Source organism: Melanerpes formicivorus, unplaced genomic scaffold, assembly GCF_026170545.1.
Source record: "Melanerpes formicivorus ecotype bairdi unplaced genomic scaffold, bMelFor1.0.p_v2 SCAF_13, whole genome shotgun sequence".
NCBI classification, from domain to species: domain Eukaryota; kingdom Metazoa; phylum Chordata; class Aves; order Piciformes; family Picidae; genus Melanerpes; species Melanerpes formicivorus.
In genome coordinates, this window is record NW_027142365.1 from 16,248,320 (window position 1) to 16,267,833 (window position 19,514).

Below are 19,514 nucleotides of genomic sequence, written 5' to 3' on the forward strand. Positions count from 1 at the left end.
CTGCAGCCCATTGCTAAACAGATCAGTGAAAGCAGATCATAATCTTATCTCATCCCCCACATTTGTTTGCATTCTAAAAGCATATAAGCTTTTCCAAATACACTTGATCTCTTCGGTTTTCATACAAGAAATCAACTCGCAGCTGCCCTCCTAGGAGCCAGGAATAGGAGTTTTACTTGCAAGGCTGAAGGGGATTCTGTGCCTGCACTGATATCTGTTTTTCTCACCTTATTTTATCTTTCCATACTTGCTAATAATTCCAAATGACCATTCCAAGGAAAGCTTCACGATGTGGGGTCAGACTCAGACTGGGAGAGGCTGTGATGTGCCACTTCGACAGCCCAGCATTCTCAGTTTGTATACAGCACCCAGCCACAAACCAACGACAACAATGTTTGGAGTCCTGTTATTTCCAAAACAAATGCTTTGTGGACCAGGATCTGTCACTTTAGAAAGATACACACACACACACATGCACACACACACCCCCCACACACACACTCTACAATAATTGATGTTTGGGGTTCGTTAAAGAGGCAACAACTGCAAATGCATTTGATTATTTCTGTTGCAGCATGAAATAACCAGTTACCTTTCAGGAAAGGAGCCCTCCGTGGCACAAACCCTCCTGTGATTTCCACCTGCTCTTGCTGATGCTGTTTCACCAGGTTTCCTTCACTGCCAGCTCTCAAAATCTTTTCCCCTAGCCTAATTTTTCGCGACCGGCTGTTAAAATCTTCTTTCCTAGACAAAGGCGATTTAGGAGCTGTATTAGCTGCCAAAGGTCGAGCCAAGCGAGAGGGCTTGGACATTCTGCCTGTGCAGGAATGTACCTGCTCCAAAAGCAATTCCTCAAACCAATCCTTCCCGGCTCCCTTTCCAGCAGAGGAGCTGGGGAGTTGGTGTGTGCAGCGCAGCTGGATGCAAAGTGCTGTGCTGCCAGTCCGAGCAGTTTTAAACACCAGGCGTTGGGTGGTCACGCTGACAGTTTCCCAGACCTGTGGAATGTAAATGTGTGCTGGGCTCACACAGATGACTCTGCTCTGGTGCTGAGTCCTGACCCTGCTGTGGGGAGCAGATGCTCTTACAGGGGCTGCCTGAAGCTCCTGGGGTGCACTGAGGAGGTGCCTGGCAGCAGGGGAGCAGAATGGGAGCGTCCCACCTACACAGGTACAATGTGGAAAACCACCCAGGCGCGGGGTTACCTCCGCATGTGGGACCATCCCACATTCCTCTCCCAGCTCTCAAACAAATGCTTTCTTGTTTTAGCAGATTTCTTCTCTGTGAGCCAAACCCACACTGTACTTCAGTGCCTGGTGTCCAGGACCCGTTTGTCTTTGAGCTAAGCACAGCGCGAGCTTAAACTGGATTAAATGATGCATATTCTCCTTCCTTTGTGTTTTCTGGCTCACCAAAATAAATGAAGGATTGTCAGTGAAGATCAGCTTTCTGAAAAAAATGGTCCAAATCCCTTAATAATAATAAACTGGCATTCCTGAAGGAACAGAATATTGCCCATTGTACTTTCCTCTTTCACTGGTACATGTACCCCTGGAAAAAAACAACCCCCAGCCCCTGGCTTCTTGCACCCTACAGATAACCCTGTTCTTTACTGACTCTCCAAATGAAAAATCCCTGACCTCAGGCTACATCATTTCAAATCTCAGTTCCTGGGTGCTTTCCTTTGAAAATGCCTAGGCAAAGCCTGCCTAACTTTCCCTGCCAGCCCTGTGCTTGTGAGTGCTGCCAAGGCACAGACTATTTGGTGGCATGAAAGGAAAATTCAAGGCACCGTAATTTTTGGAACCGACATCTAAAGAACCCCACCAACCCAGGGTGCAACCCAGAGAACACACCACAGCTACACTTACAGTGAAGTCTTCACACTGAATTTTAAAGTGTATTATTCCTCAATATCCCAGGCAACCAGTATGCTCTATCAATACCTTGAGACTGTGAGGGAATGTTTTATTTCAGAGCTAGATCAATACTACCAGAGCTAAAGCACCAACAGTTACTTTGGAGAAATGCTTAACAAGCAAAACGACAGGAGGAGATGACTAAATGATTACAGACATGCCTCATTTTCTGAGATGGCAATTGTGCAAGGCAGGAACATCTTTCTGCATGCTATTTCCATATTTTTTTTCAAGAGTCCCCAGTTAAAGAGCTAATTGGTTTTGCATCCACTGCAAAGCATATTGTCTATTGCTTTGTTGACCCATCAAGAACAGGGCCCAAGAAGTGCAATAGAGCACTTGCCATGACAGTGATTGTCGTCTGCACGCTACTCTATCAGCATGGCAGGAGCCCTGTGTGAGTGGAAAGACTTCAGCTCTCAAGGAGGGACTTAGCATGGGATCACATTACAGAATCACAGAATGTTAGGGGCTGGAAGGGACAGCAAAAGACCATCTAGTCCAAACCCCCTGTCAGAGCTGAACCATTTCAGTTGGAAAAGACCTTTCAGATCATCAAGTCCAACCATTCTCTAACTCTGCCAAGTCTGGGGCTCACCCACAACCCTCAGCACAACATCTCTATAGCTTTAAAAACACCTTCAGGGATGGGGATTCTACCAACCCTCAGGGGAGCCTGTTCCAGTGGTTGAGAACCCTTTCAGGGAAGAAGTTTCTTCTAATCTCCAACATAAAGCTCCTCAGGCACAACTTGAGGCTTGGAAGAGGAGCCTCACCTATGAAGCTGGATTCTAGCAGATGGTCACATTACCTGTAAACTTAGAATATTTTCATTTCTAAGCAAAGCAAGGACGTAATGAATTCAATTTTCCCTATAGCAACACAACAACAAGGGATGGGAAAAGGGAGAGCTAACCCCTCTCCTTCCAACAGGAAAAATGAAGACCCTAAGCTTTGTCCATGTGGATATTGAGGCAACACTTCTGCACTGTGAGACAGTAGTAACATCCTGATGGACACTGACTTTTGACAAGGAAGAAGCTCTTTGTCTCACAGCAGAGGCACAGCCATGCAGAAATGGGACAAGTTGTTCAGACATGGGAGATCTCCAGAATACCCCAGTCAAAGATGTCCATTTTCAGTGGTATCTTGGTGTCTGAATAGCAATCAGGAGCCTCAATGGCATTATATCATGTGAGAAGAGGTTGAGAGCGCTGGGACTGCTCAGCCTGCAGGCTGGGCGGCATCTTATCCACATGCATAAGTGTCTGATGTGTGGAGGAAAGGAGATGGAGCCAGGCTCTTCTCAGTGATGCCCAGCAACAGGACAAGAGGCAATGGGCACAAACCAACATAAAGGAAATATCAAGAACAAAATAAAAACTTTTTGCACAGAGAAGATAGTCAAACACTGGCACAGGTTGTCCAGAGATGTCATGAAGTCTCCATCCTTGGAGACAATCAACACAGCCAGGCATGGCCACGACCAGCCTACTGTAGCTGAGCCTGCCTGAGCTGGGGGTTGGACTTTGCAATCTCCAGGAGTGCCTTCCTACCCTCACCATGCTGTAATTCTGTATTAGCAAATCCAGTCAGACCCTATTTATAACCTGGAAGCTGAAATATCTTTCACTCTGTCCAACAACAGACATGTCTTTCTCTGAAGTCCCAGCATCTAAACTATCTCATTGCTTGCTGTTTCCGGGAGGATTTGCTGCCTTTCTGGTCATTACTCCCTCTGCCCTCTTGCAGTTTGTTCCCAAGAAAGGCTTTGTTGGCTTGTTTTAAAGGCTCTGAGATGTGAAGCTGGTGATTCCAGCCATAAGCATCAAAACTTTCAAGAGAGGCCCCCCAAAAATCCAGCCCAACCCAGAAGGCCAGGCTGGTTAACTGGTCCTGTTTCAGGATGGGTGTAGAGGCAGTAAATCACTCGCGGGAGGAAACGGCACAAGAGCGTGCAGCCAGGGGCAGCTGCCAGCTTCACAGCTGCACAGGTCCTCTCCCCACCCCAGCTCCCCTCAAGCCCTGGACTCACCCCAGCTGCAGGGCAGGTCCCTCCCTGCCATCCCACCCCCTCCACCACAGGTTCCTAATGAAGCTCCCCAGGCAGCAAGTCTTTCATCAGCTCGCAGACTTTCTGAAGCCCCAAGGTACTCTTTTGAACTGCTTTGAAAACCCACCAAACCAAAACAAAAAACCCCAAACTACCCCAACCCCCAAACAAACAAAACAAGCTCCAAACAAACCCAACCCCTTTCCCCTCAGATTTCAGATAACCAACCTCAGCTAGGCACAGACATCATATTGATGCAACATACCATCAAGCAGAAAGCAGTGCAGTTTGTCAGGGTTTCATGAAGTGCCGTGGGAAGTTCTCTAGTGCTTCAGGTCAGTGAACAAACCCTGTCACAGCAGAAACTCAGCTGAAGGGACCAGTGCAGCCTGTGCTCTGGATTCATCACATAGATGGCAACAAGCAACACTCTTCAAACATCTTACACTTTCCATATACTGTTTCAAACAAGGCCCTATCAGTTTCAAAAGGCAAATCCCCTCTTGCCTGCCTGGAAAATAAACAACTGCTGAAATATGACAACAAGAATTTCTTAAGGGTTAGATAGCAGAAGGCATTTTTTGCCATGTATTAAACAGGTTATTACACTGCTATTAACTTCAGTTAAGGTTTGTTGCCCCTGGGATAAAAGGAAGACGACTAGAGATGTTATTAATCCAAACAAAGCATTTGCAAAGCTTGAAGTCTCCTTTTTTGGGCAGCCCTGAAGTTCTAGTTTACATTCACACATAAAGAACTGGGGAGGGGAGAGGATCCCTCACATGCAAACCAGGGAAAATTGGGAGCTGATGCCATATGGTTTAGGATCACAGAATGCCTTGAGTTAGAAGGGACCTTAAAGATCATCCACAGTTCCAACTGCCCTGCCATGGGGAAAGACACCTCCCACTAGACCAGGCTGCTCAAAGCCTCATCCAGCCTGGTCTTAAAAAAGCTTCCAGGGATGAGGAGTTTTGTGAGACAACCTCTAGGATTCACAGAACCATGGAATGGTTTGGATTGGAAGGAACCTTCAAGGTTATCCAGTTCCAGTCCCCCTGCCACGGGCTGGGACAAGTTCCATTAGGCCAGGTTGCTCAGAGCCTCATCCAACCTGGTCTTAAACAGCCCAGGTGGCCAAGAAGGCCAATGGCATCCTGGCCATCAAGAGTAGTGGGGCCAGCAGGAGCAGGGAAGTCATTGTGCCCCTGTACTCAGCACTGGTTAGGCAACATCTTGAGTCCTGTGTCCAGTGCTGAGCCCCTCAATTTCAGAAGGACATCGAGACACTTGAAGGTGTCCAGAGAAGGGCAACAAGGCTGGGGAGAGGCCTTGAGCACAGCCCTGTGAGGAGAGGCTGAGGGAGCTGGGATTGTTTAGCCTGGAGAAGAGGAGGTTCAGGGGAGACCTCATTGCTCTCTACAACTACCTGAAGGGAGGTTGTAGCCAGGAGGGGGTTGGTCTCTTCTCTCAACCAACCAGCACCTGAACAAGAGGACACAGTCTCAAGCTGCACCAGGGAAAGTTGAGACTCAAGGTGAGAAGAAAGTTCTTCCCAGAGAGGGTTGTTAGCCATTGGAATGTGTTGCCCTGGAGGTGGTGAAGTAACCATCCCTGGAGGTGTTCAAGAGGGGATTGGATGTGGCACTTGGTGCCATGGTCTAGTCATGAGGTCTGTGGTGACAGGTTGGACTTGGTGATCTTTGAAGTCTCTTCCAACCTTGGTGATAATGTGATAGTGTGACTTCCATGGATGAGGAGTTCACAGCCTCTCTGGGCAACCCACTCCTGTGTCTCACCACCCTCGCAGTTAAGAACTTCCTCCTAATTGCCAATCCAAATCTACCCTGCTTTAGTTTAAAATAATTGCCACTTGTCCCATCATCACAGGCCCTTATAAATAGACCCTCTGTGGTGTTTTCTCAGCCTCACAAAATCCTCTCCCATATTTTGGTCTGCAGCTATCTCCATCAGAGAGAAGCATGCACATACAAATGCTCCAAATCCAGCAGACTTTCTGAACTATTGAGAAGAAACAACTTCTACACCAATAAATGGAAGTTGCAGGTGCAGAAGTTAAAACAGTAAATTAATGAGGTCTTCTCTTGACAAAATGGAGCAAGTAACCAGCTGGCATAACATTTTCAGCACAAAATGGGAAACAAATGTATAGGCACCAAAAGGAGCAGCTCAGTGCTGAAAACAATTTCAGATGCAAGTCACAGATAGGTACATAATGTGATAAAATAAAGAGCAGTGCTTCAGATACATTTTCTAGTAACTGAAGCATGCAAAATTAGTGACAAGTTAATTTTGCAGATGTTAAAGCTTCCTTAGAACTATGTGCCAGTGTTTTATTTTTCCATATATGACTCCTGAAACAGTTGCATAATACAGAAGTTGCGTCATGTACCTGGAATACTGCGTCAAATTCCGGTGGCCCCAGCAGAAGAAGGGCATGGAACTGTTGGGGCAGGTCCAGAGGAGGCCACAAAGATGACCAGAGGGCTGGACAACCTCCCCTGTGGGGGCAGGCTGAGAGAGTTGGGTTTTCAGTCTGGAGAAGAGAGGGCTCTAGGGAGACCTTAAAGCAGCCTTCCTGAAAGAGGCCTGTGAGAAAGCTGGGGAGGGACTTTTTACATGGGCTTGAAGTGATAGGATGAGAGGCAATGGCTTTGAGCTGGAAGAGGGGAGATAGAGACTGGAGATTAGGAAGAAATTCTCTCCAGTGAGGGTGGTGAGACACTGGAATAGGTTGCCCAGGGAGGTTGTGGGTGCTCCCTCCATGGAGGTATTCAAGGCCACATTGGATGAGGTCTTGAGCAACCTGATCATACAATCATAGAATCAATGAAGGTGGAAAAGACCTCAAGGATCATCAAGTCCAACCTGTCACCCAACACCCCATGACTACTGAACCATGGCTACAAGTGCCACGTCCAATTCTCTCTTGAACACCTCCAGGGATGGTGACTCCACCACCTCCCTGGGCAGCACAATCCAACAGCTAACAACTCCCTCTGGGAAGAACTTTCTCCTCACCTCGAGTCTAAAGTTCCCCTGGCGCAGCTTGAGACTGTGTCCTCTTGTTCTGGTCCTGGTTGCCTGGGAGAAGAGACCAACCCCCTCCTGGCTACAACCAGATGTTCCTACCTATGGCAGCAGGGTTGGATCTAGGTGATCTTTAAGGTCCCTTCCAACCCAAACCATTCTGTGATTCTGTGTTCAATATATGGAGACCTATTTGAAAACATTTCACACAGGTCTCAAAGCATCCTCCCCAGAAAAATAACCCATGCAAAAGGAAAGCAGTCAGGCATTCGGTGACAGGTGAACACCCCCCGACAGAAAGCAAGCTGTAATTACAGCAAGCCTGCTACTCTTTAATATGGTCTTCAAAAGAAAAGTCTGTTAAGGGTCCTGTTGCAGTGTAATAGCTGCCTAGAAGATGATAAACTTAAAGCAGAGTTGTCATTTCCACCAGGAAACCCTGTCCCAGAGATTTACTGCTCAGCCATAAAAATTTAATCTCAGCTCCAAGACTTTAAAATAAAATGAAACAAAAAAGAAGTCCAAACCAAGAAAGAACCCTTCAGGTCAAGTGCAAGTCCTTCTCTTTCAGTTTTAGAACATTAAAGCACGGCAAAAGCTTTTGTGAAGATAGAAGGCTTTACAAGTGTGGAACCTGAACACACCTCCTTCTGCCCCAAAAGCAGGAATACCCTCAGCAAGGGCAGAATTCATTCTCTTCATTGTTCTGTCCCTTCTGAATCTTCTACCTGGCTTTGGTTCAAGACCTTTCAAGTCCTGTACTTGCCTGAATGCACAGGTCTGGGGCATGCTAATGAAGTGCTTACAGATATGGAACTCTATCATGGTTGTGGTTTTTCTAAACCAGCACAGATTCATAACTGCTATCCCTCATCTGGGGGTGTTCAGCCCTCAGGGTGCCTTCTGATAACCACAACTGGCTCCCTGCCCCACCCAGAGGGTCGTATGAATGTGTCCAGGGAAGGGCAACAAAGCTTGGGAGGGGTAGCACAGCCCTATAAGGAGAGGCTGAGGGAGCTGGGGTTGCTTAGCCTGGAGAAGAGGAGGCTCAGGGGAGACCTTAGTGCTGTCTACAACTACTCGAAGGGAGGTTGTAGCCAGGCAGAGGTTGGTCTCTTCTCCCAGGCAACCAGCAACAGAACAAGAAGATGCAGTCTCAAGCTGTGCCAGGGGAGGTTTAGGCTGGATGTTAGGAAGAAATTCTTCACAGAAAGAGTTATTTGCCATTGGAATATGCTGCCCAGGGAGGTGGTGGAGTCACCGTCACTGGAGGTGTTTAAGAAGAGAGTGGATGAGGCACTTGGATGCCATGGTTTAGTTGATTAGATGGTGTTGGGTTATAGGTTGGACTTGGATGAGCTCAAAGGTCTTTTCCAAGCTGGTTAATTCTATTCTATTCTATTCTATTCTATGCTATGCTATGCCACGCCATTCTATTCTATTCTATTCTATTCTATTCTATTCTATTCTATTCTATTCTATTCTATTCTATTCTATTCTATTCTATTCTATTCTAAGCAGACTTGCACACATGTAACTGCATCTACCCATGGATGGATGGTGTAGAAGAGCAAAGCAGTGAGACATCTGTGTACAGGCACAGCTGGTAATGTTTGACCTGGAAGGGCTTTTCACCACTGGCACAGGCTGTCCAGGGAGGTGGTTGAATCCCCAACCCTGGAGGTGTTTCAAAGAGGCAGAGATGTGCTGACCAACATGGTTTAGCTTTGTGACTCCACCACCTCCCTGGGCAGCACATTCCAATGGCTAACAACTCTCTCTGGGAAGAACTTTCTCCTCACTTCAAGCCTAAACTTCCCCTGGCACACCTTGAGACTGTGTCCTCTTGTTCTGGTGCTGGTTGCCTGGGAGGAGACCTACTCCCTCCTGGCTAAAACCTCCCTTCAGGTAGTTGTAGAGAGCAATGAGGTCTCCCCTGAGCCTCCTCTTCTCCAAGCTAAACAACCCCAGCTCCCTCAGCCTCTCCTCACAGGGCTGTGCTCAAGGCCTCTCCCCAGCTTGATTGCCCTTCTCTGGACATGTTCAAGTGTCTCAATGTCCTTCTTAAACTGAGGGGCCCAGAACTGGACACAGGACTCAAGGTGTGGCCTAACCAGTGCTGAGTCCAGGGGCACAATGACTTCCCTGCTCCTGCTGGCCACACTATTCCTGATACTGGCCAGGATGCCATTGGCCTTCTTAGCCACATGGGCACACTTCAGAGGATCCCTTCCAACCCCTACCATTCTGTGACTACAATGTATACAGTCTTGGTTCACTTTTGTTTCACTTGTTCTGATGTTTTCATCAAACCAAGTAAGAACTTGGGCTGGGTATGTTCTTTAAGGGATACCCCTTAGGAGAAATCACAGCAGATCATTACCATTATTACTTTATTGTTAAATGGCATATGAATACTGCCTTCCCCATCTCCAGTTATTTCACATTTGATTCTGAAAGCATGTTAAAGTTGGGCACAAAAATAGCTTTTGTCAAATTTGTAGAGTGAGCAGTTTGTTGGGTTTTTTTCCTTACTAAAAGAGGAAAGTGTCCATGTTTCAAAACCTCTTCTGGAACTGTAGAAGTGAATCTGTGACAGGTTCAGTCTTTAATGCCACGACAAAATGGGCTAAGGGAGAGGAACAACATGAAGCACTAAACTGACATGTTGCTCTGGAGAAAATGGGAGTTTGAAATGTTGCTTGGTAATTTGTTTGAGCAGAGCTGCAGCCTTCTCCAGCTTCTGCCATCATTATTTTCAACTGGCCACCACCTCTTAATAATAAGACTAACCTTTTAAAGAGCTCTGTCACTTACGGCCCTAACAGCACCACACTCTGTTCCTGTGAGGCCACATCTGCAATACTGTGACAGTACTGTGTCAGCTCCTCAGTTCAAGAAGGATGGGGACATGCTGGAGAGGATAGAGACAAGGGAAACAAAGATGCTGAGGGGACTGGAACGTCTCTGTGATGAGGAAAGGCTGAGAGGATTGGATCTTTTTAGTCTAGAGAAGGGCAGACTGAGAGGGGATCTCATCAGTGCTGATCCAGGGTAGGTGTCAGAAGGATGGGACCATCTTTGTTTCAGTAGTGCCCAGTGACAGGACAAGGGGTAACAGGCACAAACTTGAAAATAACATGTTCCATCTAAACATAAGGAGGAACTTTAAGGGTGACAGAGCACTGGAACCTGCCTGGGCAGGGGTGCTAGACTCAAATCTCCAGAGGTCCCTTCCAACCTTGTGATAACAAGTGCACCATAATGCTGACTGCATGGCTTTGAGTAAATCATCTACTCACAGTCAGTTGCTTGATCCTGTGCTGTCTGAGCTGCTCTGGAGGGATGAATGCATTGTTAAAACAACAGTAAAGGGATCTGCAGCTGGATGGATTTGTGCTCACAGAGCTGTATGGGAGAGCTCAGGTAAGCTGAGTTTACAACTACTCCCCTAAAAAGGCTAAGCAGTACACCCTCACATGCTCAAGCCATCTGGAAAGATACTCCTTGGTTTGAATCCACCCATACTTGAGGAGACTAAATGTTCTGAAATCTGGAGATTTTATGCAGATGACTTAATAGCCTGCTTTGCATATTTGATGATTCATTACCTTATTTACATAAATGACAACAAATGGTCCCAATTACTAGCATTTGAGGCTGAAAAGGCTGCACCACTGAGCTTTAGGAATGCAGCAACTGCTGTTTTCTTTATTTCTGGCATATATTTGGAAGGGTGTCCAGGCTACCCTGATGGTTCCTCCAGCCTTCATCTTTTGGTATTGCTCCACAGAAGCATGGAGGAAAAATCCAATACAGTGGTCAAACAGCAGACAATAGTAGGTGGCAAAGAAAGCTGAAATGGTAAGTCTTTCCAGACAAGAGAAACCTTGACAAGAACCAACAACCCTATCATTAAAGCAAAAGGACCTATGAAGGATGTTATTAAAACCCCCAAACTATTTTCTGCCAGCAATGGGCTTAGGTGGCCAAGAAGGCCACCAGCATCCTGGCCTGGAAGAGCAACAGTGTGGCCAGCAGGACCAGGGAAGTGATTGTCCCCTGTACTGGGCACTGGTGGGGCCACACCTTGAGTACTGGGCTCAGTTTTTGCCCATCACTACAAGAAGGACACTGAGGTGCTGGAGCATGTCCAGAGAAGAGCAACAAAGCTGGTGAAGGGTCTGGAGAGCAGGGCTGGAGAGGAGCACCTGAGGGAACTATGATTGCATAGTCTGGAAAAGAGGTGGCTGAGGGGAGCCCTCATTGCTCTTCACAACTCCTTGAAGGGAGGTTGTAGTGAGGTGGGGGCTAGTCTCCTCTGCCTTGTATCAGGCAATAGGACAAGAGGAAATGGCCTGAAATTGTGCCAGGAGAGGGTTAGGTTGAATATAAGGAAAAAAAATTCTCTCCTGTAAGAGTGGTCAGGCATTGTAATGTGCTGCCCAGGGAGGTGGTGGAGTCACCATCCCAGGAGGTGGTGGAGTCACCATCCTGGGAGGTGTTCAAGAAACGTGTTGGCTGTGGCACTTTGGGACATGGTTTAGTGGCCATGGTGGGGTTGGGTTGAAGGTTGGACTGGATGATCTTACAGATTGTTTTCCAAATGAAACAATTCTGTGGTTCCAGGATTCTATCACTAAGCTGGTGACCCTGCCAAGTCCAATATGCAGACATAAAATCTCTTTCAGAAGAAAGCTCAATGGCCCTTTTGTGAAGGCAAGGCAACAGAAGTTAAAATACAGAGAACACTGCAGGACCAGAATTTCCACCTAGAACCATGAGGAAAATTGCTAAAAGGATATTTTAAGGGCAGATTCTATTCACCAAACAGTGCTCTGTGATCTCACTGTTCTCCAGGCTGTATTGGTTAGCTGTAATGACTAAAGAAGCTAAAAGCACACATCCTAGTTCAAAGATGTTTCATTTGTGCTGAAGCATTAACCAAACCACATAAACCTTTTTCTTCAATATTTCCTGGATTCATAGATTGATATCTAAAGGATTACAACACAAATGATGCTGTAAGGACTGATACATGATGAGTAGACAGATGTGTACTTGAAAGCACATACAAACCAAGGGAGACGGAGAGAACATAGGCAAAAAGAACAATAAAAAGGCAAATAACTCCCCTCCAGCAAGCCCTCCTGGGCTGTTACTGGTCCTAGTTCAAAGATGCTTCCTTTGGGCTGAAGCATTAACCAAATCACATAAACCTTTTTCTTCAATATTTTCTATTCATAGATTGATCTTAAAGGGTTAAAATACAAATCATGATATAAGGACTGATACATGATGAGTAGACAGATGTGGAATAGAATAGAAGAATGGAATGGAATAGAACGGAACGGAACGGAACAGAACAGAACAGAATAGAATAGAATAGACCAGACCAGGTTGGAAGAGACCTTCAAGATCATCGTGTCCAACCTATCATGCAACACCACCTAATCAACTAAACCATGGCACCAAGCACCCTATCAAGTCTCCTCCTGAACACCTCCAGTGATGGTGACTCCACACCCCCACCCCAGGCAGCACATTCCAATGGCAAATCACTCTCTCTGTGTAGAATTTCTTCCTAACCTCCAGCCTAAACCTCCCCTGGCACAGCTTGAGACTGTGTCCTATTGTTCTGGTGCTGGTTGCCTGGGAGAAGAGACCAACCTCTGCCTGTCTACAACCTCCCTTCAGGTAGCTGCAGAGAGCAATAAAAACCACATACAAAGCAAGGGAGACAGAAAGAACATAGGCAAAAAGAAGAACAAGAAGGCAAATGACTCCCCTCCAGCACGCCCTCCTGGGCTGTTACTGGCCACCACTCTGTTATCAACGAAGTTACAGCAAATTTGACCTGAATTCCCTGCACTGAAATACAAGCACCAAATCTACCATGTTATTATATGAACTATAAAAGAAACAGAATAATTCAGAAGCTATTAAAAATTCATGTTGTAAATTCTGAGAGCAAGCCTTCATGAGGTCCCTCATTTTAATCGTCCTTAAAGTGCCTTTCAGCACCAAGGTCTGCAGGGGGAGGTGGGGGGGGAAGTGGGAGTCTGGAATAACTTGGGTCAAGAAACCCAAGTTTCTCACCTCAATAAAGACTCCTTGGAGGGGGGAGAATAGGATCTGAACAACTTCCATATTTAACATAGGAATTAAATGGATCTTTTCTATGTCTGCTGGCATTTAAAGACCAATTTGCAAATGATTTACTCCCATGTTAACATCAGGCTTTGCAACGGGGAACTCAAATAGCCCCCAGATAATGCATGAACCTAAATAAAACTACTCCTTTCTCCTTTACTTATAACATCTTAGTTTGCCATGGAAAATGGAGGCCACAAAGCTAGCTTCAAGCAAGTAACCTATCCAGATCTAAAGATGAGACCTCAGTTAATGAGGATGGTGGTGTTGGGTTGATCATTAGACTTGATGATTTTAGAAGTGTTTTCTACCCTTAATGATTCTAATGTCTCTTTCACATGAGGTGATGTCTTCAACTGAATAAAATAGTCCCATTTTTCAGCCCCTTACCAAGCAGTATGACACACATCATACTTCTGAAGAGCAATACTATACAACAGGGGGTTGGACAAGATGGCCTTTGAGGGTCGCTTCCAGCCTGATGTAATCTGTGAAAGATATTTAATCAACAGTGGTTTGGAACTTTTTGTGCCTGAAAGTTTCCTCCTGAGCTTCCCCCCCCCCCCCCCCCCCCCCCCCCCCAATTTTCTACAGCACAAACAAATTGCCCACTTTCTTCCCCTTGCAGCAGCTACCTGTGTTGGTCTGTTTTGCAGCTAATAAAACAGCAGTCACTTATCTCTTGGTAACACTAATTTCATTCTGCATGTGCTGCTGCACAACCTGCTCTAGGTGAACCTGCCTTAGCAGGGGGGTTGGACTAGATGATCTCCAGAGGTCCTTCAAATCCCCACCATGCTGTGATTCTCTGAAGAGATCTGTCCATCTGCCTGCTCATGTGAGTACAAGGAGATGGCCTGGGGACTTTCCTCATGGAACAACTTCAACCTTCTCCCCTTTCCACATGCCTGACAGAGCATCAGGAAAGAGGCTCCTTTCACCCTGGAACTCGCAGGACCAGTTCAGCTCAGCACAGAATTCACTTAGAACTAGGCTCAGGTGACACAGAAATGTGACCTCCTGAAGCCTCCTTGACCACAGTTGTGATTGCCATCCATTATTTCCAGAAAGCTTGTAATTGCATAAACTTTTTGGTTTGGTTACTATGAAAAACACCCAAGGTCACATCTCAACAAGGTGCTAATGGACACATGCAATCTGCACAGCACAAGTCTCAGATGGGCTCTGAGAGAGGCAAAACAAAAACCCCAACATCCCCAGGTCTTATTTAAGCTACTTCTCTTTCTAGCTAATATGATTAATGAAGCAAACTGTGTCATTTACCTGGGGAGGTGGTGGAGTCACCATCATTGGAGGTGTTTAGGAGAAGACTTGATGGGGTGCTTGGTGCCATGGTTAGTTGTTTAGGTGGATTGGATTGGTTGATGGGTTGGACACAATGATCTTGAAGGTCTCTTCCAACCTGGTCTGGTCTATTCTATTCTATTCTATTCTATTCTATTCTATTCTATTCTATTCTATTCTATTCTATTCTACCAGTGGTCTGTAAGGCCTTCTTAAAATCATAGAATCATAAAAATCACAGAATTGCTATAATTAGAAAAGTGCTATAAGATCATTGAGTCCAACCATCAACCCAACACCACCATGGCCATTAAACCATGCCCCCAGGTGCCATGGCCACATATTTGTTGAACACCTTCAGGGATGGTGATTCCACCACCTCTCCAAGCAGCCTGTTCCAATGCCTCACCACACTTGCAGCAAAGAAATTGTTCCTCATCTCCATCCTAAATCTCCCTGGCACAATGTCAGGACATTTCCTCTTGTCCTATCATCTGATGCTAGGGAGAAGAGGTCATTCTGCCCCTGTACACTGCACTGGTTAGGCCACACCTCGAGTACTGTGTCCACTTCTGGGCCACTTAGTTTAGGAAGGAGGTTGACTTGCTGGAACGAGTCCAGAGAAGGGCAAAGAAGTTGGTGAGGGGCTTGGAACACAGCCCTGTGAGGAGAGGCTGAGGAAGCTGGGGTTGCTTAGCCTGGAGAAGAGGAGACTCAGGGGTGACCTTATTGCTGTCTACAACTACCTGAAGGGGGGTTGTAGACAGGCAGAGATTGGTCTCTTCTCCCAGGCAGCCAGCACCAGAACAAGGGGACACAGTCTCAGGCTGTGCTAGGGTGGAGGTCAGGAGGAAGTTTTACACAGAGAGAGTGATTGCCCACTGGAATGGGCTGCCTGGGGAGGTGGTAGAGTCACCATCACTGGAGGTGTTCAGGAGGAGACCTGATGTTGTGCTTGGTTGCATGGGTTAGTTGATTAGGTGGTGTTGGATGATAGGTTGGGCGCGATGATCTTGAAGGTCTCTTCCAACCTGGTCTGGTCTATTCTATTCTATTCTATTCTATTCTATTCTATTCTATTCTATTCTATTCTATACCCCACCTCACTCCAACCTCTTTTTAGTGAGCTGTAGAAGTGTGTTGGGTTGAAATTCCCACCCCCAACATTAGATTTGCCAGACCAGCTCAGTGGGAAGCAAATGAAAGCTGTATTTACAAGCAAGACTACAATCCACAGTGGAATGCAATGAGTATGTACAAAATACACAGGATTTACAATATTTACAGGTGTTTACAATTCATAAACAGCACAAGGACCTCCCTGGTCAAAGACCAGGGGAAACTACCAGCTTCTCCCTCTCTGCCCCCCCTCACCCCCTGTATAAAATGGAGAAGAGACCAAAGCAGAGAAATTAATGACTAACCAATGCAGCCAAGGTCAAGCAGAAGCAAGTTAGTATCTCTCCCAGAGTGAAGAAGCAACAAGAGAAGAGAGATTGTTTTGGTACAACCAGTTTTAGTCCCTTATCTCTTCCAATGGGACTGTTCAGAATAACATTTATTTTCCTTTTTACACCCAGTAGTGATTTCTTTACATTTTTACTACTTTCTGTTCAAGATCTGTGAAAAATTTTAAAGGCACAGCCTAAAACTCCCACAAGAAGGAATGAACTCTCCCTTCAGCCTCCTCTTTTCCAGACTGACTGCCAGTTCCCTCAGCTGCTCTTCGCCAGCCCAGTTCTCCAGGCCCTTCACCAGCTTTGTTGCCCTTCTCAGGACACAATCCAGCACCTCAATCCTGTGGCAAATGTGTAGAACCTGGCACTTTGATGTGTTGAATCTCATGCCCTTGGACTCTGCCCATCTGTCCAGCCTGGCAAGGTCCCTCTGCAGAGCTCTTCTACCCTCTAACAGATCAACTCCTGCCCCCAGCTTGGTGTCATCTGCAAACTCACTGATGATGGACTCAATGCCCTCCTCCAGACTATCAATAAAGACATTGAACAGGATAGGGCCCAGAACTGATCCCTGGGGGACACCACTAGTGCCTGGCTGCCAGCTGGCTGTGGCACCATTCACCACCACTCTCTGGGCTCAGCCTCCAGCCAGTTCCTAACCCAGCTCAGAGTGCTGCTGTCCAAGCCAGGGGCTGACAGCTTGACCAGGAGTTATCTGTGGGGGACGGAGTCAAAGGCCTTGCTGAAGTCCAGGTAGACCACATCCACAGCCTGCCCCGCATCCACCAGGCTGTCACCTGATTATAGAAGGAGATCAGGCAGGATCTGCCCTTCCTAAATCCATGCTGGCTGGGCCTGATCCCTTGGCCATCCTGCAAGTGCTGTGTGAATGAGAGAATAAAGCAAGCTTTATTGATATGACAGAGTGGTAGGCTGAAGGGACAGGGTACTTCAGGGAGCTTTGTTCAGCACACACATCAGGTGCAGCTGGCTTTTTTCCAGCCCTAGGTCTTTTCATTTGGAAGCTAAGAGTGAGATGTCAAGCCAAGGTCTGCCTCTGTAGTTTATGTTACCCAGAAGGCTTTCTTTAATTATTATTGCTGAAGTTGCATAATTCTTACTGAATTTTCATTTCAGACAAATGAAGAATTCAAAGAACAGTTCATTAAACCCTCAGAAGCAATCTTTTCTTCTTTTTTTGGGGGGGAGGGAGGGGGGGAGGGGGAAGTGCTGATTCCATTTGCAGAATAGCAATTAGGATAAAGGATAAATCAATAGGTTTGCATTTATCAATTACTGTTATTCAGCAAGCAGAAGCTGGGAACTTTGATAAAGAATCTTCAATTCCTTCAGCCCTTAATTACAACTCATTAACTTTTCATTACCTTCAAGCTTGGTCAAAAGGAAAAGCAAGTCTTTGATGGCACCAGGGCTGGCAGCACGCCGTGGTAAATGCTAGATACAGGCTTTGCTGTGTGGAATTATTTGTGTTTAGCCAGTTATGCCATTGCTGTATCACAGCAACTCATCAGCAGGGAGAAGCTGATCTCATTAATGCATTAAAAAAATATCTACAGGGTCAGTGGCAGGAGACTGGAGCCAGGCTCCTCTCAGTGGTGGCCAGTGACAGGACAAGGGGAAATGGACACAAATTGGAACACAGGAGGTTCCATGTAAACACAGGGAAACAATTCTTCATTTTAGAGGGTGATAGAACCCTGGACCTGGCTGCCAGGAGAGGTTGTGGATTCTCCTTCCCTGAAAGCATTCAAACCCTGTCTAGATGCTGTCTGCTCTAGGATGACCATGCATTAGCAGCAGTCTTCCACTAGAAGACTTGGAGCACCTGCTACAGGAAGGATCTGGAGGCACTGGAATCTGTCCAGGGAAGGGCAACGAGGATGAGTAGAGGGCTGCAGCTCCTCTCCTGTGATACTGCGACAGGCTGAGACAGCTGGGATTGTTCAGAATGGAGAAGAGAAGGCTCTCAGGAGACTTAATTGTGGCCTTTCAGTATCTTAAGGTGGCTACAGGAAAGCTGGGGAGGGAGTCAGGTAGGGATAGGACTGGGGGGAATGGAGCAAAACTAGAAATGGGTAGATTCAGATTGGATGTTAGGAAGAAGTTGTTCCCCAGAAGGGTGGTGAGACACTGGCACAGGTTGCCCAGGGAGGCGGTGGAAGCCTCATGCCTGGAGGTTTTGAAGGCCAGGCTGGATGTGGCTGTGAGCAACCTGCTGTAGTGTGAGGTGTCCCTGGCCATGGCAGGGTGGTTGGAACTGGCTGATCCTTGAAGTCCCTTCCAACCCTGTCAATTCTATGATTCTATCATCTCCAAAGGTCCCTTCCAACCCAAACCATCCTGTGATGCTTTCCTTCGTTGGCTCAGCACCTAACTCCTGTCTGTGTTAAATAAGAGCCTTGCACATACTCCAGGTGAGTGAATCACAGTTTTAGGCAGCACAAATATTTCATAAACCACATATAAATTGAGGCTGCACTTAAACTAAGTTTACATGGCAGTATCTTTATTTCTTTTCCTGAGCTCAGATTTTCCATTATTCATGGGTTTATTTGAATGCATTGCATATTAAAGTCATTTCAAAAAGATTTTAAGATGAGACCTTTACTGTTTGAGGAAAGATCCCTGTTACACAACTTCTCTGAGACTCAGACCAGATACCAAATGAGAAACAGTTCTTGTGGCTTTGGCATTGCTGGGGGATGAGCTAGGGGGTTTAAGCTGATGGTGTGATCTGGACTGTTCCAGCTTCCTTCTTTTATGCATGAGTGTGAGAAAGACAGAAAAAAAGCCATTGGGAACAACACAGTTGTCACCCAGAATGGGTGAAATGTGCAGAGTTTTTTAAAGTTCATATTTTGCTTCAAATGGAACTCAATGTGCCCAGGTGGCCAAGAAAGCAATTGGCATCCTGGCCAATATCAGGAATAGGGTGGCCAGCAGGAGCAGGGAAGTCATTGTGCCCTGTACTCTGCTCTGGTTAGGCCACACCTTGAGTCCTGTGTCCAGTTCTGAGTTCCTCAATTTAAGAAGGACATTGAGACTCTTGAATGTGTCCAGAGGAGGGCAACAAAGCTGGGGAGAGGTCTGGAGCACAGCCCTGTGAGGAGAGGCTGAGGGAGCTGGGGTTGCTTAGCCTGGAGAAGAGGAGGCTCAGGGGAGACCTTATTGCTCTCTACAACTACCTGAAGGGAGGTTTTAGCCAGGAGGGGGTTGGTCTCTTCTCTCAAGCAACCATCACCAGAACAAGAGGACACAGTCTCAAGCTGTCCCAGGGGAGGTTTAGGCTGGATGTTAGGAAGAAATTCTTCCCAGAAAGAGTAATTGGCCATTGGAATGTGCTGCCCAGGGAGGTGTTGGAGTCACCATCCCTGGAGCTGTTCAAGAGGGGACTGGATGTGGCACTTGGGGCCATGGTTTAGTTGTCAGGAGGTGTTAGGTATTAGGTAAGAGGTTGGACTTGATGATCTCCGAGATCTTTTCCAACCTGGTTGATTCTATGATTGTATGATTCTATGATTCAAACATATTAAATGAGCTACAGTTTCTGTACTG

General features: G+C 46.5%; 1 protein-coding gene across 10 annotated transcripts in view; it reads right to left on the reverse strand.

The window, feature by feature from the left end:
* KIAA1217 (KIAA1217 ortholog) overlaps positions 1-19,514 on the reverse strand; it is a 484,815-nt gene that overhangs the window by 302,908 nt on the left and 162,393 nt on the right. For 2 of the 10 annotated variants that reach the window (XR_010988310.1, XM_068146318.1), the window contains exon 1: positions 593-875. The exons of 1 other annotated variant lie outside the window; for it this stretch is intronic. Coding sequence is in view for 8 of the 9 variants with exons in the window: in XM_068146318.1 (XP_068002419.1) it covers positions 593-812 (220 nt within the window). In the remaining variant the exon portion in view is untranslated. Of the gene's footprint in view, positions 1-592; positions 880-19,514 lie in introns of those variants that run through there. 7 more of the 10 variants (XM_068146313.1, XM_068146324.1, XM_068146312.1 and 4 more) reach the window with 5 other exon arrangements.